Source organism: Lactuca sativa, chromosome 6 (assembly GCF_002870075.4).
Source record: "Lactuca sativa cultivar Salinas chromosome 6, Lsat_Salinas_v11, whole genome shotgun sequence".
NCBI classification, from domain to species: Eukaryota; Viridiplantae; Streptophyta; class Magnoliopsida; order Asterales; family Asteraceae; genus Lactuca; species Lactuca sativa.
Genome location: NC_056628.2, coordinates 134,250,230 through 134,276,807, shown reverse-complemented (window position 1 = coordinate 134,276,807; position 26,578 = coordinate 134,250,230). Strand labels below are relative to the sequence as shown.

General features: G+C 38.2%; 1 protein-coding gene across 1 annotated transcript; it reads right to left on the bottom strand.

Moving 5' to 3' along the window:
- Positions 1–22,564: 22,564 nt before the first annotated feature.
- Positions 22,565–23,149, bottom strand: LOC128126874 (uncharacterized). Its single transcript, XM_052765027.1, has one exon. It carries the CDS (start codon positions 23,147–23,149, stop codon positions 22,565–22,567), a length of 585 nt encoding a protein of 194 aa, XP_052620987.1.
- Positions 23,150–26,578: the final 3,429 nt, after the last annotated feature.

Genomic DNA, 26,578 nt, shown 5'->3' with positions numbered 1-26,578 from the left:
CACTAGATATGTTAAGTTTCTAAGGTATTTTTCCTCAGATTTATGGTTGGGTTTAAGGCCATTGATCATGCAAGACAAAAATAGTGATCACAGAAAAAGAGCTGTATGCGCAACCATTTTGTAAAAATTGCCAAAAATCGGGTATTTAATATTTTACAGTGAGACCAGTTGGGTTTGAAAGTTAACTCGTGGAACTATCCAATACAAAAAGAATATCATGATTTGGTTAAGAAATGACCGAATTATGGCCGTTTAAAGTCGAACAAAGTAATCTGGTAGATTGCATGTTTGTTTGTGTGCATTATTAGGGTATTTTGACAAGAACATCATGCATGCCTTTGTTAAGGTCCGATTTCTAACACATGCATGGAGTAAATGAGCATCCAAGACGTACTAGAAATGGTTTAAATGCTTTTGGTCATGCAAGAACACAAAAGAAATGGAGAAGAAGATGAAATATTAGGTTTTGATGTCACATGATCATATGTGCACCTTTTTCACTCCTTGCATGGGTTTGATCCCGGATTTTCACCATATCAAACACATGCATTGTGTTATGGTGAGAATCTACAAACCACAAGGGAAAAATAAAGATTTCTAGCCTTGGTTATGATCTTGAGAGAAGTATGAACACTTCAAGGTCTTCAAAATCTCGAAATTTTGCAGAGGAATGAGATGATTTCGTGAGTTAGAGAGAGAGAGGAAGAGAGTGAAGTGTGTGAAGAGAGTGAAGAAAGAAGAGGTGGAGTGAGGGAATAAGTTTAATCATTGAGTTTTGGGGAAGAGAGAGTGCATGGGGAGAGGAGATGGCCGATTCTATCATGCATTAGGCCTCCTCTCTCCTAATTCAAATTTTATAAAATGTATCTCCATTATTTATATAAAGCCATTAATTTTTATAAAAGTGCTTATTAAGCAATTTGATTTATTTAAAAATCTTGTTTTTAACAAATAAATTATGATTAATACTTGATAATTTAATTTCTATTTCATTGATTATAATTCATAATTTGATTAATAAGAATTTGATATTAGGATGTTTATAACCAAATTTTATAAAGTTTTTAAGCTTTATAATTTATAAGTTTGGATTTTTGGCTCTTTAGGGTTTTTGGAATATTGTTTGACATTCATCAACATGATGAAGTATAATTAGAATATTTTAATTTATTTTTAGGGTTTTATACCCTTTTTCAATTATAACAAAACTTGAAAGCTTCATTCTAATTATAGCATTGGCATTTCCTATTGTAGTTAAGCAACTTACTAGAATTGTAAGTGTCAAGTATATTAGTCCTAGATCTTAGTTGGATCCTAGTTTATGCAAGAATTTTGACCTAATTTATACTACTAGGTCATGACATGTTGTGCATGAATGGTTTTTATAAAGATGCATGAGTCCGAAAATGACCTGAATTGACAGTTGTCACAGTATCCCCCACTTAAAAAGAATTTCGTCCCGAAATTCATTCTATGTCATCGTTTGTCGCCGCAAGGGAAAACTTGTGGATACTTTTCCTTCATGAAGTCCTCGCGCTCCCAGGTGTACTCCGGCCCAAGTTTTGAGTTGCATCTAACTTTCACAATCGGGATCTTACTCCGCTTAAGATGATTTACCTCCCTGTCTAGGATTTCTATCGGTTCCTCAACGAAGTTCAGCTTATCATCGATCTTAATTTTCTCCAGGGGTACTATCATTGCTTTGTCGGCTAGACATTTCTTAAGGTTGGAGACGTGGAATGTGCCATGAATGGCGCTTAACTCTTGGGGAAACTGGAGTTTATAAGCTACCGGACCAATCCTTTCAATGATTTCAAAGGTTCCAACATATCTCGGGCTTAGTTTTCCTTTCTTACCAAAACGTACAAGCCCTTTCCAAGGCGACACTTTTAAAAGTACCTTGTCTCCTACTTGGAACTCTAATGGTTTTCGACGATTATCCGCATAACTTTTCTGACGATCTCTGGCAGCTTTAAGCCTATCCTTGATGATAGCAATCTTGTCAGATGTTTCCTGGATAAGTTCGAGTCTAGTCAACTGTCTGTCTCCGATTTTTGTCCAGCATAAGGGCGAATGACACTTGCGTCCATACAATGCTTCATATGGAGCACATTGGATACTCGTGTGATAACTGTTATTGTAGGAAAACTCAATTAGAGGAAAATGAGTATCCCAATTTCCTTTGAACTCAATAACACACGCTCGTAGCATGTCTTCCAATGTTTGTATTGTTCTCTCCGTCTGCCCATCTGTCTGAGGGTGGTAAGCTATGCTCAAATCTATCTTGGTTCCTAGTGCCCTCTGTAGCATCCACCAAAACCGAGATGTAAAACAACTATCTCTATCAGAAATGATAGATAGGGGTACACCATGCAGAGAAGCAATTTTGTCGATGTAGATTTGGGCCAATCTTTCCATCTTGAAATCTTCTCGAATGGGGAGAAAATGAGCAGATTTTGTCAGTCGATCCACTATGACCCAAATTGAGTCGTGACCTTTAGCAGTTCTAGGAAGTTTGGTAACAAAGTCCATAGATATTTGCTCCCATTTCCATTGGGGAATTTCGGGTTGTTGCAACAAGCCAGATGGTTTTTGATGTTCAGCTTTGACTATTGAGCATGTCAAACACTTCCCAACATACAAGGCAATATCCTTTTTCATTCCAGGCCAGCAATAGTACTCTTCAAGATCCTTGTACATCTTATCCGCTCCATGGTGGATTGAGTATTTAGATCGATGAGACTCCTCTAATACCATGTCTCTCAGATTCTTAACCCTTGGAATCCAGACCCTGTCCTTAAAATAACAAACTCCATCGGGTTTGGTTTCAAATCTCTCTTCCAAACCATGTAAGGTCTCGCCTGGAAGATTTTCCTTGAATAACGCTTTCTCCTGGGCGTCAATGATTTGAGATTTCAAGCTTGTCTGAATTACCATTCCCAAAGCTCTCACACATGAAGGTTTTACTCTTTCTTTCCTACTAAGAGCGTCGACTACTACGTTAGCTTTCCCCGGGTGATATCGTATCTCACAATCATAATCACTAAACAACTCTACCCATCTCCTCTGCCGCATGTTTAGCATTTTCTAATCTAAGATATGCTGAAGGCTTTTGTGATCGGTATAAATGGTGCACTTTGTTCCGTACAAATAATGCATCCATATCTTAAGGGCGAAAACTATTGCTCCTAGTTCTAGATCATGGGTGGTATAATTCTTCTCATGCGGTTTGAGTTGTCTAGAAGCATACGCAATGACCTTATCTTTTTGCATTAACACACATACTAACCCTTGATGAGACGCATCACAATACACCACAAAGTTTTCTGATCCTTCTGGTAAAGCCAGAATTGGTGCATTGCACAACTTGCTTTTCAGGATTTGAAACGCCTCTTCGTGTTTCTCTTCCCAGAGAAATTTTCTATCCTTTTGGGTCAAAGATGTTAATGGTTGAGCAATCCTAGAGAAATTCTCAATGAAGCGTCTGTAGTACCCAGCTAATCCTAGGAATTGTCGTATTTCTGTCGGGGTTTTGGGGGCCTCCCATTTCTTGATTGCCTCTATCTTAGCTGGATCTACATGGATTCCTCTTTCGCCGATCACATGACCAAGAAAATGTACTTCTCGAATCCAAAATTCACACTTAATGAATTTGGCATACAATTTCTGCTCCTTCAACAGCTCCAACACTAGCTTTAGATGTCTATTGTGATCTTCTTGGGTCCTCGAGTAAACAAGTATGTCATCGATAAATACAATTACAAACTTGTCTAGGTATGGTCTACAGACCCTATTCATCAAATCCATGAACACAGCGGGTGCGTTCGTTAGTCCAAACGGCATGACTAAGAACTCATAATGTCCATAACGGGTTCTAAATGCTGTTTTGTGAATGTCCTCTTCGTGAATTCTTAATTGATGATACCCTGACCGAAGGTCGATCTTTGAGAAGTAGGAAGCGCCCTGCAATTGATCGAACAAGTCATCTATTCGAGGGAGGGGATATCGATTCTTGATTCTCAACTTGTTCAGTTCTCTGTAATCGATGCACATTCGGAACGAACCATCTTTCTTTTTGACGAATAACACTGGGGCTCCCCAGGGTGAAGAGCTTGGTCGAATAAACCCTTTGTCTAGAAGTTCTTGAAGTTGTCCAGATAGTTCTTGCATCTCGGATGGTGCAAGGCGATATGGTGCTTTTGCTACCGGTGCCGCTCCGGGAATTAAGTATATCCGAAACTCGACCTGCCTGTGAGGCGGTAGACCGGGTAATTCCTCCGAGAACACTTCGGGATAGTTTTGAACCACTGGAATCTCCTTGAGTTGCTTAACTTCAGGCTCTCTTTCTAGCACGTGAGCCATGAATGCAATACAATTCTTCTTCAGGTACTTGTGAATCTTCATGCTTGATACTATGTTTAAACTTCTTCCTGGATTCTCACCGTGTATGATAAGGGTTTCTCCATTAGGGAGAGGCACTCTAATGACTTTCTCGAAACAACCAATGTCCGCTCTATTTTTGGATAACCAATCCATTCCTACTATCACATCGAAACTAGCTAGCTCTATAGGAATTAGGTCAATGCTAAAGAGTTTATCAGCTAAATTCAGAGTACAACCAGGAATTATATCATTAGCCCTAATTTCATACCCATCAGCAAGTTCAATAGCATAAGCATTCCTCATCTTCCTTGATTTCAAACCAATTAACGGTCTAAATGCTAAAGAAACAAAACTCCTATGTGCTCCTGTATCGAATATTACTGATGCAAAATGGTTGTTCAGGAGAAACGTACCTGTTATCACTTCAGGGTTCTGACGAGCTTCTTCTGCACCAATCACAAAGGCTACACCTCCTGGCCGTCCAACTTGATTTCCTTTGAAGTTCTGCCTGGCCTGGCCTTGTCCATTGTTACCAGGCCCTTTGTTTAGTTTGGGACATGCTCTACGGAGATGATCAGTACTCCCGCACTCCTAACATGCCCTTTTTCCCTCCTTATTCATATTACAATACTTTGGGTATTGGCCTGTTTGCTTACAGTTTTGGCACACTGGGCACGCTCCCTTGTGATGTTCGAGGTATTTCTGTAAGTCCTCGAAATGGAATGATGACGGACAGGATTTTTATCCAAACAGGAAGTTACACTTATTGCACTTCAGAAGCGGTCCTGAGTACTGCTTTCTCTCCTGTACTTCCACGACTCCCTGTTCCTGAGTTTTCACTGGTTCTTGCTCCTGAGCTCTTACCATGAAGTTTCTTGAGACTTTCTGCTTCCTCCGTGACTTGCCTCCATGCTTCTTCTCTCCCTGATCTGCCGGCTTCCTCTTGCTACTAGAGTTTTCCTTTGTTGATGCTCCCATCCTTATCACATCATTGGTTAGTCGATTTGCTAGACTTACTGCACTCTGAATAGTAGTTGGGTTTGCTGAGGTAACCATTCCCCGAATCTCTGGTGCCAGACCCCGGATGTATCGATCTATCCGTTTCTCCTCAGGAGTAACCATGTGAGGTACCAGCTTTGCTAGTTAATGAAATCGGACTGTGTACTTCTCTATTTGTGTTCCAACCATAGAATGGTTCCAGAATTTAGATTCACGCTTCTAAAGTTCATCCTTGGGACAATACTCCTCTATCAGCAGCTTCTTTAGGTCTTCCCAAGTTAGTTGATATTCCGCTGTACGACCTCGGGTTTGCACTAGGGTATTCCACCAGGTCAATGCCCTATCTTGGAGTAGGCAAGATGCATACTCAACTTTGTTGCGCTCGAGGCATTCGCTAATGTGAAGGACCGACTCCATGCTGTCAATCCATTTTAGCAACCCGACCGCACCTTCCTTTCCATGGAACTCCTTAGGTTTGCAGGCCATAAAGGACTTGTAGTTGCATTCTCTTTCATTGCTTCCCCGGTTTCCTCCACTACTTCCTTGGTTAGCATTAAGTCAGTCGATCACTTGAGTAAAAATGTTTGGAATTGCTTCCAAGAGCTGTTGTGCTACAACTTGAGCAACATCGGGTGTTTCGTTCTGTGGGTGCCCGCGACTAGGCTTGCCTGACATGGTTCTGTGACACAGGAGAAGAAATACATATAAATACATAAAATAATGTATAATATTTAGTTCACTACTATTTTGAAATCCGCAAGTGTTGTCAAATCATTGGTTTGCATTAATACTAGGCATATAGATTTTAGAAAGAAAACAAAAGAAAATCTTTTTATTCAACCATTTACTAAATAAATTCTAGGGTTTGACCTCATAGTAAAAGTTTTCAAACATAAAATAAAATTCTTCAGTACCATTTGAGATAACTTTAAAACCAACCCAATACATCCATCCAAAATAAAGTTTAAAATGTTTTTCCCAAAAGACACCCAACATGGGTTTTCATTTCTTGACCAAAATAAAATGAAATACTGAAATCAGAACCAAAAGCCAATCGCTAGCCCAACAAGAAGCATCAACACCACAATGAGAAACAGCCCACCAAACACATAATATGTTGTCATCGCATGACCTGGCTCTCGTCTAGCAGCACTAGCAGTGTTAGCAGTCTCCGTCGAATGCTGATACAGGATTTCCATTCCTGTCATCACTTCGTTCAATACCTCCTATTGCCCTACTATTACAGCGAGGCTGTGGCGCAGATCTGCTGCTATCAAATACATCCTCCGGGACTCCTCCGGGTGATGGGTTTTAGGTAAAACAAATAAACTAGAAAAACAATTCCTAAGTTCACATGCAACCTACTTTGGATCTATGTTTTATCTATTGAACATATAACTTTGAATTGCAAAACAAGAACCCTAGAGGAGAGAGGCTATAATCAAAATTCACAAAATAGGGTTTAGTAATTACATACCTTTCAATTGTTATAGTAAACAATTGATGATTCCCTTGATCTTGATCTTGATCTTCTTGGAAGCTTAGCACCACAATTGTAATGCCTCTAATGGAATCACACACAAACTAGCAAGAAGGAAAGTAGAGGAGAGAGGGGAGAGGGAGTATGCAAAATTTCGGCCCTTAGGGTTTCTTCAAAAGAAAAGAGTGACCAAAACATGAACCAGGAGGCTCCTTATATAGCTGAGGGATCTAGGGTTTAGGGGAAACCCTAGTTATCCTTTGCTTAGGGCCTAAGCAAACCCAAGGGCCTTATCCAAGCCCCTATGGACGAAATTATTAGGGTTTCCCCTAAATATTTCGTCCACCCTTATCCAAGGGGGTTCTAGAGCCTTCCACTCAACTATTAGATAATTGCAAACTAGTCCCTGCACCTTATAATTAATTCTTTTAACCCCGAAATTAATTCTAAGTAATTTCTGGCTAACAACTAATTAAATAAAATGATTTCTTATTAATATATTAATCTTTTAACATATTAATAAATTCATTTATATTAATTTATTAATCTTATAATAAATTAATATCTCTCCTTTCATAATTTCCTTGTCCGGTTGCTAGGTTTGAGGGCAACCCAAAAGGACTGTGCTGCTATCAATTCAAGTACATACCAATTATAGTTATGGGCTTAGACACCTAATCCAACAGTCTCCCACTTGGATAAGTCTGTAACTATAATTGCTAGTATGCCTTCTAAATTTGACCAGCAAATTGTAGCTTCCAAAAAGCTGCTGCCGAACTCTGACCCAGTCAGTTACGTGTCCTAAGATAAGTGATCATATAATCCTTCGTTCTGTTAGATATCCCTAGACAAAAGACATAGAATGCAATCAACCTCTTTGTCCAGAATCTATGTTTCCCGATTCCTGATTAGTGATGATGTAGGACTTCTAATTGAACACATCAATTTAGTCCTGGCTGGGCCCAGCACATAAGTCAACACCAAATCATCGAGGGGCCCACAGATATCGCTTTTTCCATTAAGGAAAAAGGAATGAATAAACATTGACTCATATGCTTGTATCTTTTACTCATCAAACCATACATGATAATACGTTTTATAACACCAAGTTACTGATGCGTTTTCGTATTACCAATGCATAGCCGACTTGCAAATTACAACTCATATATCTCTGTTTCAAGATTATAAGATATTATCATCTCAGTATTACTCATGATGAATTCCAAGAAATAATACTCTGAGCGAGGGTTTATCTAATACTCAAATCTCAATTTCTGAGTACTCATGAACGTTGCAGCAAAATCTATTGCCATGTCTATCCTTAGACAATCTACAATCCAGTTCATGACAGTCTTGATTCACTACTTACTTCCAAAAGTACGAGCGACTGTGGAGTTTGAATAATCTTATTATTCGGGAAGTAAAACATGCAAAAATGAAACACAATAATAAACAATTGACAAAAGGTAGAACCCAAACTTATAAATAATACTTTATTATTTAATCACCAAAAGTCAATTACATTTACTTTGTTACAAGTTTCAGAACAAAACTAATCTAACTACTAAAACTAATATCATCTTTCAGTCCTATGCTCCGAGCATGCTGAATATGCTTAGCCCTACTCAGACCCTTTGTGAGGGGATCTGCTGGGTTATCTTCAGATGATACCCTCTTCACTATAAGATGGCCTTCTTCTACTCTATGTCTGATGAAATGGTACTTTCTGTCGATATGTCTGGTTTTACCATGATCTCTCGGTTCCTTTGTCAAGGCAACCGCTCCTTCATTATCGGAGAACAGTTCCATGGGCTCCTGGATGGTTGGAACAACTCCGAGATCCCCGATGAAGTTCCTCAACTAAGCTGCTTCTTTCGACGCTTCACTTGCTGCTATGTACTCTGATTCACAAGTAGAATCAGCCACCGTATCTTGCTTAGAACTCTTCCAAGTAACTGCTCCTCCATTTAATAAGAATACCCAGCCTGACTGAGAACGGAAGTTATCTCTATCTATCTGAAAGCTGGCATCACTATAACCATCTACTCTCAAAGTATCATTGCCACCAAGTACAAGGACCCAGTCCTTCGTTCTTCGCAAATACTTGAGTATATTCTTCATGGCTATCCAATGAGGTCTACCTGGGTTTCCCTGATAGCGACTGACCATGCTCAAAGCAAATGCCACATCAGGGCAAGTACATGTCATAGCGTACATGATCGATCCAACAGCGGAAGCATAAGGTACACGACTCATGTCATCTATTTCCTCATCTGTACTCGGGCATTGAGTCTTACTCAATTTGGTATTGCTTTGGATAGGTAGCTCTCCCTTCTTGGAATTTTCCATACTAAACCTCTTTAGTACCTTATCCAAGTATGTGCTCTGACTAAGTCCAATTAGTCTCTTCTTTCTATCTCTCAATATTCTAATCCCAAGAATATAGGCGGCTTCTCCTAGGTCTTTCATGGCAAAACACTTTCCAAGCCAAGACTTAACTTCATTCAAGGTTGGAACGTCGTTACCAATGAGTAATATGTCATCGACATATAACACCAGAAAAGTTACTATACTCCCACTAGCCTTGATATACACACAAAACTCATCTTCACTTCTAGAGAAACCAAACTCTTTGACTTTCTCATGGAAGCAAAGATTCCAGTTGCGAGATGCTTGTTTCAATCCATAGATGGATTTCTCAAGCTTGCACACTCTATTGGGAAACTTTGCATCAATAAAACCCTCTGGCTGACTCATGTAAACATCTTCAGCCAACTTCCCATTGAGGAAGGCAGTCTTGACATCCATCTGCCAGATTTCATAGTCATGAAAGGCAGCTATGGCGAGCAATATCCTAATAGATTTAATCTTAGCTACTGGCGAAAAGGTCTCATCATAGTCAACCCCTGGGGTTTGAGTGAAACCTTTTGCAACCAGTCGAGCCTTGAATGTATGCACATTCCTGTCCATGTCTGTCTTCTTCTTAAAGATCCATTTGCACCCAATTGTCTTACGACCTGGTGCACTATCAACCAAATTCCAAACTTGGTTGTCATACATGGACTTAATCTCGTTGTCCATTGCCTCTTTCCACTTGGAAGCCTCTGGGCCTGCCATTGCTTCCTTGCAAGTGACTGGTTCATCTATGTTTACCAATGTTCTGTCACTTATGAATGTGTCACCATCTGAAGTAATATGAAAACCATACAACTCAGGTGGCACACTCACCTTAGTGGATCTTTGAAGAGGTAATGATTTATCAACTGGTTCAACAGGAACTGTTTTCTCTGGTTGAGTGCTAGTGTCATCTAAGGTTCCTTCATTGGTTGACTCTTGAATCTCTTCAAGATCAATGGTACTCCCACTGTCCTCTTTGAATATGAGCTCTCTTTCCAGAAAGACTCCTCTTCGAGCTACAAACACCACGTTTTCACTAGGCCTGTAGAACAAATATCCAAAAGACTGCTTTGGGTAACCAATGAAAACACATTTCTCACTTCTAGCTGCTAGCTTGTCGTGAGTCTCTCGTCTTACGAAAGCTTCACAACCCCAGACTTTAATATGTGCTAATGAGGGAACTTTCCCTGTCCACATATCGTGAGGTGTTTTGGCAACCTTCTTTGTAGGGACAAGATTGAGGATGTGGGTGGCTGTCTCTAAGGCATACCCCCAGAAGTGAATAGGAAGCGAGGCACGACTCATCATAGAACGAACCATGTCTAACAAGGTTCGATTACGCCTCTCAGCTACACCATTTAACTGTGGTGTCCTAGGAGGAGTCAATTGTGAGACTATCCCACATTCTTTCAGATAGTTGTTGAACTCGGTACTAAGATACTCCCCGCCTCTATCGGATCTAAGTATCTTGATCTTTTTGCCCAATTGATTTTCGACTTGATGCTTAAACTCTTTGAACTTTTCAAAGGTTTCTGACTTATGTTTGATTAAGTAGATGTAACCATATCTGCTATAATCGTCAGTGAAAGTCACATAGAATCGATTAGCATCCCTTGTGGTTGATCTGAAGGGCCCACACACATCTGTGTGTATGAGATCCAACAGACCTTCACCTCTTTCACAAGACCCTGTGAATGGTGATTTTGTCATCTTTCCCAAAAGACAAGATTCACACATATCATCTGATTTTAGGTCAAATGATTCCAACACTCCATCCTTTTGGAGTTGGGCTATGCGTTTCTTGTTAATGTGTCCAAGACGACAATGCCACAAGCATGCCTTGTCTACACTATTAGACAAGTCAATATTAAGTACACTATTTCCTAAGCTATCAACACAAGTCACTGTTTCATACACACCATCACAAGGTAAAGCTTCAAACACAAAAACACCATTCTTATAAACAGAAATTGAACCATTAAAATCATTAAAAGAATATTTAAAACCTTGTCTGAACAATGCATGAAATGAAATAATGTTTCTCGTCATCTCAGACGAATAGCAACAATTTATTAAGTCTAATCTAACATCATTACTAAGCAATAGTTGATAAACTCCGATCTTGGTCACTGGTGAAGACTTTCTGTTCCCCATGATCAAGTTTATCCTCCCATGCTCTATCTCCTCACTTTCCTTTAGCCCCTGCAAATCAGAACAGATATGAAAACCACATCCTGTATCAAGGACCCATGAACGAGAAGATAATGAGTTATTAGCAGAAATAATGTAAATACCTGCCGAGGATGGCTTCACTTTGCCATCCTTGATATCTTGCAGATATTGTGGGCAAGATATCTTCCAATGCCCCTTTTGATTGCAGTAAAAGCAAATGGCCTCTTTTGGATCAGAAACATGGGGAGTGGAACCATTGGGCTTAGCCTTCGGGCCATTACTAGATGACACAGCTTGAACCTTGCTCTTCCAGTTTTGCTTGGGAGGACCTTTCCTCTTCTTCCCCTTTCCCTGTCCAATGGCCAAGACAGGGGCACTTGCAGGTGTGGAGGGTATACTTTTACCCTTCGTCCCTGCCTCAGCTGTCTGCAACAACTTGTGCAATTGGGCCAAAGTCTGCTCTGTGTTGTTCAAATGGTAAGTTAAGATAAACTGACCATAACAATCAGGCAACGAGTTCAATACCATGTCAATGGCCAATTCCTCATCGAAGTGAATGTTAAGCTTGACCAAACGCTCTATGTAGCGTTGCATTCTTTGCACATGAGATACAACCGATTCCCCTTCTTTCATCTTGCAAGCCATGAGTGACTTGACTACCTCAAACTTTTCTTGACGAGCTCGCTTATGGTACTTTTCCATAAGGTCCTTGTTCATCTCAAAAGGCCAGTAGTCCTCATAGTACCTCTGCAATTCTGGGGACATGGTTGCAACCATGATGCATGCCACTTTGGTAGCATCATCATAGTGTTTCTTGTAGGCAGCATACTCTTCGGGAGTGGCTTTTGACTCATGAAGTTCTTTGAGCTCCTTTTCAAGGACATACTCTTTGTCCTCGAATCTAAGCGCCATCTTGATGTTACGCATCCAATCGTTATAGTTGGAGCCATCCATAACGACTTTGGAGCAAATGTTTAGTAGAGAGAAGTTGTGGCTGGAGGATGATGAAGCAGAAGTGTTTCCAGGAGTAGACATCTGAAAAGAAAGATAGTTTTAGTTAGATTACAAGACACCTCAATATAATAACCCAAAGATATCATATCAAGGTTAGGACCCAACTATGATGATTTACAACTTAGAAATGGGATGCCGAGATCCAAGTTCAAATCTCATAAAGGTAGGTGAATGACGATTCACCAATTCCACCATTAGACAAAATAAACGAAGTGAAATTCCTAACTCTTTTGAGATACATTAAAACTATTTAATGGCATGTTTTAATCTCGGATTATGCTCTACTATTTGTGACTGGGATACCGAGGATCACAAACTAGATGTGAATAACCATGCAAATGTGCTTGGTAACCTTATTGTCTTTATCATTAACTATTGATGTGCCGGTAAACCACACACGCTCCATCAAAATGATAATTATAAGATACCCATTACTACTCTTTATTAGTGCCTTTTAGTGTGCCGGTTAACCACACACGCTCCACTAATGACCAATAAAGCATAATGTGCAATTTCATGGATTAGCATACTTTTCACATTTTTCCTAAAGTAAGTAGAGTAGGGATTTTGAAAAATAGTGTTCTAGTACTTTCTTTAATAGCATTATACTTTTAATGGGAAGTAATTGTCCTATCAAATCCGTTCTGCTAACGACCCTCCACTAATCAAGGAAGCGGTGGGTGAGAGTGGACACCCATTCAACTACCATTTTATAGGCAGTTTCCTTATACCCCCTTATAGACTAGCTTCGTGAATGAGGCATACTAGCAATTTGACTGGCCATATTCTTATACATATATAATATTTAACTTTTAATTATAATATATATATAAGGTGTGTTTTAAAACATTTTAAAACTCCAAGGGTTTATATAAATTTTTTCGAAATTTAAACTATTAAATTTTAAATTTAAATAAACCAATTAAATAGATTTAATATTTATCTATTAATTAACTTTTAATTAATTTATTAAATCTTGTAAGGATTATCTAATTAAATTAAACAATTAATTTAATCCTAATCCATATCCCTTCTAGATTTCGAAATATGGGGATAGGATAATTTCCTTATTTTTCTCAATTATCCAATAAGGCAACTATTATCCAAAACAAAGAAACCCTAATCTTTATAGCATATTTCGAAATTTCCAAGGGAGGAGGCTAGGGTTTTCAAAACCCTAACCCTAATTTCGATTAGGGTTCTTTGGAGGCTAGGGTTTTCAAAAACCCTTTGATCTACAACCCTAAAAATCGAAAAAAATGGCCTTTAGGGTTTAATAGCTATAAACCCTAATTTGCAATTCAACAATTATAACAATTCAATTTAAAACAAACAAATGCTCTGATACCACTGATGGGTTTTAGGTAAAACAAATAAACTAGAAAAACAATTCCTAAGTTCACATGCAACCTACTTTGGATCTATGTTTTATCTATTGAACATATAACTTTGAATTGCAAAACAAGAACCCTAGAGGAGAGAGGCTATAATCAAAATTCACAAAATAGGGTTTAGTAATTACATACCTTTCAATTGTTATAGTAAACAATTGATGATTCCCTTGATCTTGATCTTGATCTTCTTGGAAGCTTAGCACCACAATTGTAATGCCTCTAATGGAATCACACACAAACTAGCAAGAAGGAAAGTAGAGGAGAGAGGGGAGAGGGAGTATGCAAAATTTCGGCCCTTAGGGTTTCTTCAAAAGAAAAGAGTGACCAAAACATGAACCAGGAGGCTCCTTATATAGCTGAGGGATCTAGGGTTTAGGGGAAACCCTAGTTATCCTTTGCTTAGGGCCTAAGCAAACCCAAGGGCCTTATCCAAGCCCCTATGGACGAAATTATTAGGGTTTCCCCTAAATATTTCGTCCACCCTTATCCAAGGGGGTTCTAGAGCCTTCCACTCAACTATTAGATAATTGCAAACTAGTCCCTGCACCTTATAATTAATTCTTTTAACCCCGAAATTAATTCTAAGTAATTTCTGGCTAACAACTAATTAAATAAAATGATTTCTTATTAATATATTAATCTTTTAACATATTAATAAATTCATTTATATTAATTTATTAATCTTATAATAAATTAATATCTCTCCTTTCATAATTTCCTTGTCCGGTTGCTAGGTTTGAGGGCAACCCAAAAGGACTGTGCTGCTATCAATTCAAGTACATACCAATTATAGTTATGGGCTTAGACACCTAATCCACACCGGGGTCATACCTGGCTGCCTGACAGGTATTCCTATGACTTGCTGTGGTGGCGGTGCTCTCGGTCCTACAACGCTGGGTCCTGCTCCGCTAGGTCCTTCCGTGCCAAGTCCTGCTGAGCTGGTGGCTATCCTTCCTGGAATGGGAACACTCTTCCTAGCCGTCCTCCGAATACAAAGTCCATAAAGAGGTGGTTGTGGCAACACCGATGGAGGTGATGCCTCGCGTCGTTGACTCGGGGCGTCGCCATTGCTGATCTCCACTGAGTTCCCTGTATCTTTCGTGTCCTCTGATGGGTCTTCTTCTACCGAGGCGGGGGGATTACGTCGAGGGATAACAGTAACGTAGCCGGATTCATCGGCTGAGGCGGTAGCGCGGGAAGATGACGATGTTGACATAGTGGACTGGGACATAGTTTCAATGAGATATGAAATAAATAACAATGTATGCCTATAATATGCAATGCCCACACACACCAAAATTAACCATTTTGAAATAAAGTTTTCTCAAATATTTTTTTTGAACATATTCCCATTATAATTAGCTCAGGCTTTGTATAAATCTTTCCTTAATTAAACATAGGTGATCAGGCTATGTTTAATCGAGGTCCAATGATACAACTCCCGACCTAATTATACTAGTAATATGTTTGATGTAAAAAGAATTTCTTTGTAATTTTTAGTTATAGGTTGTGTTTTCTTAAAGAAAAACCGATGTTCTCTATAACTTTAGCTCTGATACCACTTCTGTCACACCCCGCTAAAGCGGAAACGCAAGGTATGATAGCGATAACGGTTTCATTGCAAAAGATAAAGATACATCACCATAGCAGTATTTAAAAGTTTACAACCCATAGCTTAAAAGAAACAAAGTACAAGTTTTTCCAAAACAACATTGATCAAAATATAACTTCATAATAGCTTCAACATGATGCAGCATGCTCTATGATGATGAATCTTTACATCCACTTACTAATTAATTTCCTGAAAAAGCATGTAAAACGAGCGTCAACTATGAAAATAGTTGGTGAGTTCACAAGTTTATAAAATTGAGCGTAAAATAAGGCTTTTCGTAAATACAAGTACATTGCTTCAATGATAAACAAGTTGATTGCTATTAGTGAATACAAGTTTATTGCTATAACGAGAAACGAGTTTGTATGTATATGAGCAAACAATGAGTCTCAACCAAACCTATGACTGAAGCCCTATCGAGATCTATGCTTCTCATTCCATAGATGAATATGGTATCATGCACTCCAGCAATAGGGCGAGTGTGGAGTTGTCAATTCCTAATAGCGCTATCCATAATGACCATTGGCTCAAAGAGTTAATGGTTAGAGAAAAGGGAAGGGCCTTAGTACGATAAGTTCTCATGTTACGTGTTGCATAAACATACATAAAGATACATAGCAATACAATAGCAATCATGTTTGATAATAAACAATTTAAATACATCATGCAAACAATAGTTTTCTGGACATGCTTTTCCACCCCAAAACTTTTAAAAATCGTAAATAGGGGATTGGTGAATACTCACGATGTTTCGTGTAGGCACAAGCGGTACTTCGGGATGCACCAACGTCTTACTACCGGGATCCTACGACATCAATTACACACTAGTGAGTTTCCATGTCGATATCTAATGCTAATATACTAAACTCTACATATAGTGAAATGCCAATTTATGTTTTATTATTGGATTTTATATCAATTGGTTACACATTTTCTGAAATATTGAAATTTTACAAGTCGTGCGATTAATTACAACTTTGGAATATTAATTTTCCAAATTTTAAGTCTCTATAACAACATAAATTCTCGAAAATAGCATTCGAGGGATAAAAATTCTCAAAATTTTTATTTAACTGTTATTAGTCAATACTAAGCTGGGAAAAATATAAAAATGAATTTCCAAGCTGTTTAATTATATTTTATGATTTATGAGCATCTATTCCAATAAAAATTGAAATAAATAAAAAAACGTTTCCAAAATTACACAAACTTTTTATTTAACTGTTATTTTACATAAATAGGCTAGGAAAAATACAAAAGATATTTTTCAGTGGGTATTTCTATTTTTCCTTGTTTTATTCCTTTAAATAGTCATTAATTAAAGAAATAATATTAAACAGTTAAAATAAATCACCAAAAATTTTTGTAACATCATTTAAAATAATAATAACCTGGTAAAACTATCAAAAGTGATTTTAATAATGTATAAACTGGTTTTGGGTATTTATGTGTATTTAAGTGTATTTAAGTGCAATTAACTTTAGAAAATAGGAGAAAAATAGTTTACAGTAGAGAAAATCCTCAAAATGTTTATGTAACCTCCTACTGTATAATATGATATCCTGGTAAATATTCATGAATTTTGGATAATCAGAACTAGTTTTCCCATTTTTAGACCATTATAATTACCAAAAATTGGGAAAAATAGTAAGACATGATGAAAAATCTTGAATTTATTTTCTGGAGTCACCCATCAAAGGTAAAGTATGCGAAAATTGTTAGATACAATTTTCACATTTTCTAAAGTGGTTTTGTGATTTATTATGCCCTAACAAAAAGAAAATCGGAGATTGTATTAAACAGTAACAAAAATTGATGAAATTTGGTGAGGGGTCATTATCCACCATAAGGATCATCCGTGAATTTATTCAGGATTTATTCACCTTGGAAGTATTTTATGTGATTTATGCCCTTGGTTTTAGCAATAATTTTAATAAATCAAAGAAATAATAAAAGCTTTTGAAGTTTTCCAGATTATCTCATGCATGCAATGGATTTCAAAAGGAAAAATGTTAAAAATGTATTCAGAAAAGAAATGAGAGTAATGAATCCAAACAATTTAAGAAAGGTTGCATGCAATAATGCATGAAATGTAGATGTGGCTGAAGTTCATGAATTTGTGTAGCCCATTCAGTGAGGTTTTAAGCCACGAAATTTTAGCCATCATTCACTAGATATGTTAAGTTTCTAAGGTATTTTTCCTCAGATTTATGGTTGGGTTTAAGGCCATTGATCATGCAAGACAAAAATAGTGATCACAGAAAAAGAGCTGTATGCGCAACCATTTTGTAAAAATTGCCAAAAATCGGGTGTTTAATATTTTACAGTGAGACCAGTTGGGTTTGAAAGCTAGATCGTGGAACTATCCAATAAAAAAAGAATATCATGATTTGGTTAAGCAATGACCGAATTATGGCCGTTTAAAGTCGAACAAAGTAATCTGGCAGATTGCATGTTTGTTTGTGTGCATTATTAGGGTATTTTGACAAGAACATCATGCATGCCTTTGTTAAGGTCCGATTTCTAACACATGCATGGAGTAAATGAGCATCCAAGATGTACTAGAAATGGTTTAAATGCTTTTGGTCATGCAAGAACACAAAAGAAATGGAGAAGAAGATGAAATATTAGGTTTTGATGTCACATGATCATATGTGCACCTTTTTCACTCCTTGCATGGGTTTGATCCCGAATTTTCACCATATCAAACACATGCATTGTGTTATGGTGAGAATCTACAAACCACAAGGGAAAAATAAAGATTTCTAGCCATGGAAAGGCATAGAATCCGAAAAGAAGAGAATACTAAGAAGATGAAGAAGTTTAACCATGAAACTATGGAAGAAGATGATGTTGTTTGCCTTGGTTATGATCTTGAGAGAAGTAAGAACACTTCAAGGTCTTCAAAATCTCGAAATTTGCAGAGGAATGAGAGGATTTCGTGAGTTAGAGAGAGAGAGGAAGAGAGTGAAGTGTGTGAAGAGAGTGAAGAAAGAAGAGGTGGAGTGAGGGAATAAGTTTAATCATTGAGTTTTGGGGAAGAGAGAGTGCATGGGGAGAGGAGATGGCCGGTTCTATCATGCATTAGGCCTCCTCTCTCCTAATTTAAATTTTATAAAATTTATCTCCATTATTTATATAAAGCCATTAATTTTTATAAAAGTGCTTATTAAGCAATTTGATTTATTTAAAAATCTTGTTTTTAACAAATAAATTATGATTAATACTTGATAATTTAATTTCTATTTCATTGATTATAATTCATAATTTGATTAATAATAATTTTATATTTGGAAGTTTATAACCAAATTTTATAAAGTTTTTAAGCTTTATAATTTATAAGTTTGGATTTTTGGCTCTTTAGGGTTTTTGGAATATTGTTTGACATTCATCAACATGATGAAGTATAATTAGAATATTTTAATTTATTTTTAGGGTTTTATACCCTTTTTCAATTATAACAAAGCTTGAAAGCTTCATTCTAATTATAGCATTGGCATTTCCTATTGTAGTTAAGCAACTTACTAGAATTGTAAGTGTCAAGTATATTAGACCTAGATCATAGTTGGATCCTAGTTTATGCAAGAATTTTGACCTAATTTATACTACTAGGTCATGGCATGTTGTGCATGAATGGTTTTTATAATGATGCATGAGTCTGAAAATGACCTGAATTGACAGTTGTCACAGTATCCCCCACTTAAAAAGAATTTCGTCCCGAAATTCATTCTATGTCATCGTTTGTCGCCGCAAGGGAAAAGTTGTGGATACTTTTCCTTCATGAAGTCCTCGCGCTCCCAGGTGTACTCCGGCCCACGTTTTGAGTTCCATCTAACTTTCACAATCAGGATCTTACTCCGCTTAAGATGTTTTACCTCCCTCTCTAGGATTTCTATCGGTTCCTCAACGAAGTTAAGCTTATCATTGATCTTAATTTTCTCCAGGGGTGCTATCATTGCTTTGTCGGCTAGACATTTCTTAATGTTGGAGATGTGGAATGTGTCATGAATGGCGCTTAACTCTTGGGGCAACTGGAGTTTATAAGCTACCGGACCAATCCTTTCAATGATTTCAAAGGGTCCAACATATCTCGGGCTTAGTTTTCCTTTCTTACCAAAACGTACAAGCCCTTTCCAAGGCGACACTTTTAAAAGTACCTTGTCTCCTACTTGGAACTCTAATGGTTTTCGACGATTATCCGCAAAACTTTTCTGACGATCTCTGGCAGCTTTAAGCCTATCCTTGATGATAGCAATCTCGTCAGATGTTTCCTGGATAAGTTCGAGTCTAGTCAACTGTCTGTCTCCGATTTCTGTCCAGCATAAGGGCGAATGACACTTGCGTCTATACAATGCTTCATATGGAGCACATTGGATACTCGTGTGATAACTGTTATTGTAGGAAAACTCAATTAGAGGCAAATGAGTATCCCAATTTCCTTTGAACTCAATGACACACGCTCGTAGCATGTCTTCCAATGTTTGTATTGTTCTCTCCGTCTGCCCATCTGTCTGAGGGTGGTAAGCTATGCTCAAATCTATCTTGGTTCCTAGTGCCCTCTGTAGCATCCACCAAAATCGAGATGTAAAACGACTATCTCTATCAGAAATGATAGATAGGGGTACACCATGCAGAGAAACAATTTTGTCGATGTAGATTTGGGCCAATCTTTCCATCTTGAAATCTTCTCGAATGGGGAGAAAATGAGTAGATTTTGTCAGTCGATCCACTATGACCCAAATTGAGTCGTGACCTTTAGTAGTTCTAGGAAGTTTGGTAACAAAGTCCATAGATATTTGCTCCCATTTGCATTGGGGAATTTCAGGTTGTTGCAACAAGCCAGATGGTTTTTGATGTTCAGCTTTGACTATTGAGCATGTCAAACACTTCCCAACATACAAGGCAATATCCTTTTTCATTCCAGGCCACCAATAGTACTCTTTAAGATCCTTGTACATCTAATCCTCTCCAGGGTGGATTGAGTATTTAGATCGATGAGACTCCTCTAATACCATGTCTCTTAGATTGTTAACCCTTGGAATCCAGACCCTGTCCTTAAAATAACGAACTCCATCGGGTTTCGTTTCAAATCTCTCTTCCAAACAATGTAAGGTCTCGCCTGGAAGATTTTCCTTGAATAACGCTTTCTCTTGGGCGTCAATGATTTGAGATTTCAAGCTTGTCTGAATTACCGTTCCCAAAGCTCTCACACGTGAAGGTTTTGCTCTTTCTTTCCTACTAAGAGCATCGGCTACTACGTTAGCTTTCCCCGGGTGATATCATATCTCACAATCATAATCACTAAACAACTCTACCCATCTCCTCTGCCGCATGTTTAGCATTTTCTGATCTAAGATATGCTGAAGGCTTTTGTGATCGGTATAAATGGTGTACTTGGTTCCGTACAAATAATGCCTCCATATCTTAAGGGCGAAAACTATTGCTCCTAGTTCTAGATCATGGGTGGTATAATTCTTCTCATGCGGTTTGAGATGTCTGGAAGCATACGCAATGACCTTATCTTTTTGCATTAACACACATCCTAACCCTTGATGAGATGCATCACAATACGCCACAAAGTTTTCTGATCCTTCTGGTAAAGCCAGAATTGGTGCATTGCACAACTTGCTTTTCAGGATTTGAAACGCCTCTTCGTGTTTCTCTTCCCAGAGAAATTTTCTAGCCTTTTGGGTCAAAGAGTTTAATGGTTGAGCAATCCTAGAGAAATTCTCAATGAAGCGTCTGTAGTACCCATCTAATCCTAGGAACTGTCGTATTTCTGTCGGGGTGTTGGGGGCCTCCCATTTCTTGATTGCCTCTATCTTAGCTGGATCTACATGGATTCCTCTTTCGCCGATCACATGACCAAGAAAATGTACTTCTCGAATCCAAAATTCACACTTAGTGAATTTGGCATACAATTTCTGCTCCTTCAACAGCTCCAACACTAGCTTTAGATGTCTATTGTGATCTTCTTGGGTTCGCGAGTAAACAAGTATGTCATCGATAAATACAATTACAAACTTGTCTAGGTATGGTCTACAGACCCTATTCATCAAATCCATGAACACAGCGGGTGCGTTCGTTAGTCCAAACGGCATGACTAAGAACTCATAATGTCCATAACGGGTTCTAAATGCTGTTTTGTGAATGTCCTCTTCGTGCATTCTTAGTTGATGATACCCTGACCGAAGGTCGATCTTTGAGAAGTAGGAAGCGCCTGCAACTAATCAAACAAGTCATCTATTCGAGGGAGGGGATATCGATTCTTGATTCTCAACTTGTTCAGTTCTCTGTAATCGATGCACATTCGGAACGAACCATCTTTCTTTTTGACGAATAACACTGGGGCTCCCCAGGGTGAAGAGCTTGGTCGAATAAACCCTTTGTCTAGAAGTTCTTGAAGTTGTCCAGATAGTTCTTGCATCTCGGATGGTGCAAGGCGATATGGTGCTTTTGCTACCGGTGCCGCTTCGGGAATTAAGTATATCCGAAACTCGACCTGCCTGTGAGGCGGTAGACCGGGTAATTCCTCCGAGAACACTTCGGGATAGTTTTGAACCACTGGAATCTCCTTGAGTTGCTTAACTTCAGGATCTCTTTCTAGCACGTGAGCCATGAATGCAATACAATTCTTCTTCAGGTACTTGTGAATCTTCATGCTTGATACTATGTTTAAACTTCTTCCTGGCTTCTCACCGTGTATGATAAGGGTTTCTCCATTAGGGAGAGGCACTCTAATGACTTTCTCGAAACAACCAATGTCCGCTCTATTTTTAGATAACCAATCCATTCCTACTATCACATCGAAACTACCTAGCTCTATAGGAATTAGGTCAATGCTAAAGAGTTTATCAACTAAATTCAGAGTACAACCAGGAATTATATCATTAGCCCTAATTTCATACCCATCAGCAAGTTCAATAGCATAAGCATTCCTCATCTTCCTTGATTTCAAACCAATTAACGGTCTAAATGCTAATGAAACAAAACTCCTATCTGCTCCCGCATCGAATATTACTGATGCAAAATGGTTGTTCAGGAGAAACGTACCTGTTATCACTTCAGGGTTCTGACGAGCTTCTTCTGCACCAATCACAAAGGCTACACCTCTTAGCCGTCCAACTTGATTTCCTTGGAAGTTCTGTCTGGCTTGGCTTGTCCATTGTTACCAGGCCCTTTGTTCAGTTTGGGACATGCTCTACGGAGATGATCAGTACTCCCGCACTCGTAACATGCCCTTTTTCCCTCCTTATTCATCTTACAATACTTCGAGTAATGGCCTGTTTGCTTACAGTTTTGGCACACTGGGCACGCTCCCTTGTGATGGAAGTTACACTTATTGCACTTCGGAAGCGGTCTTGAGTACTGCTTTCTCTCCTGCACTTCCATGACTCCTTGTTCCTGAGTTTTCACTGGTTCTTGCTCCTGAGCTCTTACCATGAAGTTTCTTGAGACTTTCTGCTTCCTCCTTGACTTGCCTCCATGCTTCTTCTCTCCCTGATCTGCCGACTTCCTCTTGCTACTAGAGTTTTCCTTTGTCGATGCTCCCATCCTTATCACATCATTGGTTAGTCGATTTGCTAGACTTACTGCACTCTGAATAATAGTTGGGTTTGCTAAGGTAACCATTCCCCGAATCTCAGGTGCCAGACCCCGGATGTATCGATCTATCTGTTTCTCCTCAGGAGTAACCATGTGAGGTACCAACTTTGCTAGTTCATGAAATCAGACTGTGTACTTCTCTATTTGTGTTCCAACCATAGAATGGTTCCAGAATTCAGATTCAAGCTTCTGAAGTTCATCCTTGGGACAATACTCCTCTATCAGCAGCTTCTTTAGGTCTTCCCAAGTTAGTTGATATGCCGCTGTACGGCCTCGGGTTTGCACTAGGGTATTCCACCAGGTCAATGCCCTATCTTGGAGTAGGCAAGATGCATACTCAACTTTGTTGCGCTCGAGGCATTTGCTAATGTGAAGGACCGACTCCATGCTGTCAATCCATTTTAGCAACCCAACCACACCTTCCTTTCCATGGAACTCCTTAGGTTTATAGGCCATAAAGGACTTGTAGTTGCATTCTCTTTCATTGCTTCCCTGGTTTCCTCCACTACTTCCTTGGTTAGCATTAAGTCCTGCAGTCACTTGAGTAACAATGTTTGGAATTGCTTCCAAGAGCTGTTGTGCTACAACTTGAGCAACATCAGGTGTTTCGTTTTGTAGGCGCCCGCGACTAGGCCTGCCTGACATGGTTCTATGACACAGGAGAAGAAATACGTATAAATACATAAAATAATGTATAATATTTAGTTCACTACTATTTTGAAATCCGCAAGTGTTGTCAAATCATTGGTTTGCATTAATACTAGGCATATAGATTTTAGAAAGAAAAGAAAAGAAAATCTTTTTATTCAACCATTTACTAAATAAATTTTAGGGTTTGACCTCATAGTAAAAGTTTTCAAACATAAAATAAAATTCTTCATTACCATTTGAGATAACTTTAAAACCAACCCAATACATCCATCCAAAATAAAGTTTAAAATGTTTTTTCGATCCCAAAAGACACCCAACATGGGTTTTCATTTCATGAACAAAATAAAATGAAATACAGAAATCAGAACCAAAAGCCAATCGCTAGCGCAACAAGAAGCACCAACACCACAATGAGAAACAGCCCACCAAACACATAATATGTTGTCATCGCATGACCTGCCTCTCGTCTAGCAGCAGTAGCAGTGTTAGCAGTCTCCATCGAATGCTGATACATGATTTCCATTCCTGTCATCACTTCGTTCAATACCTCCTGTTGCCCGGCTATTACAGCGAGGCCGTGGCGCAGATCTGCTGCTATCAAATACATCCTCCGGGACTCCTTCGGGGTCATACCTGGCTGCCTTACAGGTATTCCTATAACTTGCTGTGGTGGCGGTGCTCTTGGTCCTACAACGCTGGGTCCTGCTCCGCTAGGTCCTTCCATGCCAAGTCCTACTGAGCTGGTGGCTATCCTCCCTGGAATGGGAACACTCTTCCTAGCCGTCCTCCGAATACAAAGTCCATAAAGAGGTGGTTGTGGCAACACCGATGGAGGTGATGCCTCGCATCGTTGACTCGGGGCGTTGCCATTGCTGATCTCCACTGAGTTCCCTGTATCTTTCGTGTCCTCTGATGGGTCTTCTTCTACCGAGGCGGGGGGATTACGTCGAGGGATAACAGTAACGTAGCCGGACTCATCGGCTGAGGCGGTAGCGCGGGAAGATGACGATGTTGACATAGTGGACTGGGACATAGTTTCAATGAGATATGAAATAAATGACAATGTATGCCTATAATATGCAATGCCCACACACATCAAAATTAACCATTTTGAATTTTTTTGAAATAAAGTTTTCTCAAATATTTTTGTTGAACATATTCCCATTATAATTAGCTCAGGCTTTGTATAAATCTTTCCTTAATTAAACATAGGTGATCAGGCTATGTTTAATCGAGGTCCAATGATACAACTCCCGACCTAATTATACTAGTAATATGTTTGATGTAAAAAGAATTTCTTTGTAAGTTTTAGTTATAGGTTGTGTTTTCTTAAAGAAAAACCGATGTTCTCTATAACTTTAGCTCTGATACCACTTTTGTCACACCCCGCTAAAGCGGAAACACAAGGTATGACAGCGATAACGGTTTCATTGCAAAAGATAAAGATACATCACCATAGCAGTATTTAAAAGTTTACAACCCATAGCTTAAAAGAAACAAAGTACAAGTTTTTCCAAAACAACATTGATCAAAATATAACTTCATAATAGCTTCAACACGATGCAGCATGCTCTATGATGATGAATCTTTACATCCACTTACTAATTAATTTCCTGAAAAAGCATGTAAAACGAGCGTCAACTATGAAAATAGTTGGTGAGTTCACAAGTTTATAAAATTGAGTGTAAAATAAGGCTTTTCGTAAATACAAGTACATTGCTTCAATGATAAACAAGTTGATTGCTATTAGTGAATACAAGTTTATTGCTATAACGAGAAACGAGTTTGTATGTATATGAGCAAACAATGAGTCTCAACCAAACCTATGACTGAAGCCCTATCGAGATCTATGTTTATCGTTCCATAGATGAATATGGTATCATGCACTCCAGCAATAGGGCGAGTGAGGAGTTGTCAATTCCTAATAGCGCTATCCATAATGACCATTGGCTCAAAGAGTTAATGGTTAGAGAAAAGGGAAGGGCCTTAGTACGATAAGTTCTCATGTTCCGTGTTGCATAAACATACATAAAGATACATAACAATACAATAGCAATCATGTTTTATAATAAACAATTTAAATACATCATGCAAACAATAGTTTTGTGGACATGCTTTTCCACCCCAAAACATTTAAAAATCGTAAATAGGGGATTGGTGAATACTCACGATATTTCATGTAGGCACAACTGGTACTTCGGGATGCACCAACGTCTTACTACCGGGATCCTACGACATCAAACACACACTAGTGAGTTTTCATGTCGATATCTAATGCTAATATACTAAACTCTACATATAGTGAAATGCCAATTTATGTTTTATTATTGGATTTTATATCAATTTCTTACACATTTTCTGAAACATTGAACTTTTACAAGTCGTGCGATTAATTACAACTTTGGAATATTAATTTTCCAAATTTTAAGTCTCTATAACAACATAAATTCTCGAAAATAGCATTCAAGGGATAAAAATTCTCAAAATTTTTATTTAACTGTTATTAGTCAACACTAAGCTGGGAAAAATATAAAAATGAATTTCCAAGCTGTTTAATTATACTTTATGATTTATGAGCATCTATTCCAATAAAAAGTAAAATAAATAAAAAAACGTTTCCAAAATTACACAAACTTTTTATTTAACTGTTATTATACATAAATAGGCTAGGAAAAATATAAAAGATATTTTTCAGTGGGTATTTCTATTTTTCCTTGTTTTATTCCTTTAAATAGTCATTAATTAAAGAAATAATATTAAACAGTTAAAATAAATCACCAAAACTTTTTGTAACATCATTTATAATATTAATAACATGGGAAAAATATCAAAAGTGATTTTAATAATGTATAAACTGGTTTTGGGTATTTA

Coding starts and splice junctions, on each gene's coding strand:
- LOC128126874 (XM_052765027.1), bottom strand. CDS start 23,149: ATGGTTACTCCTGAGGAGAAACAGATAGATCGATACATCCGGGGTCTG.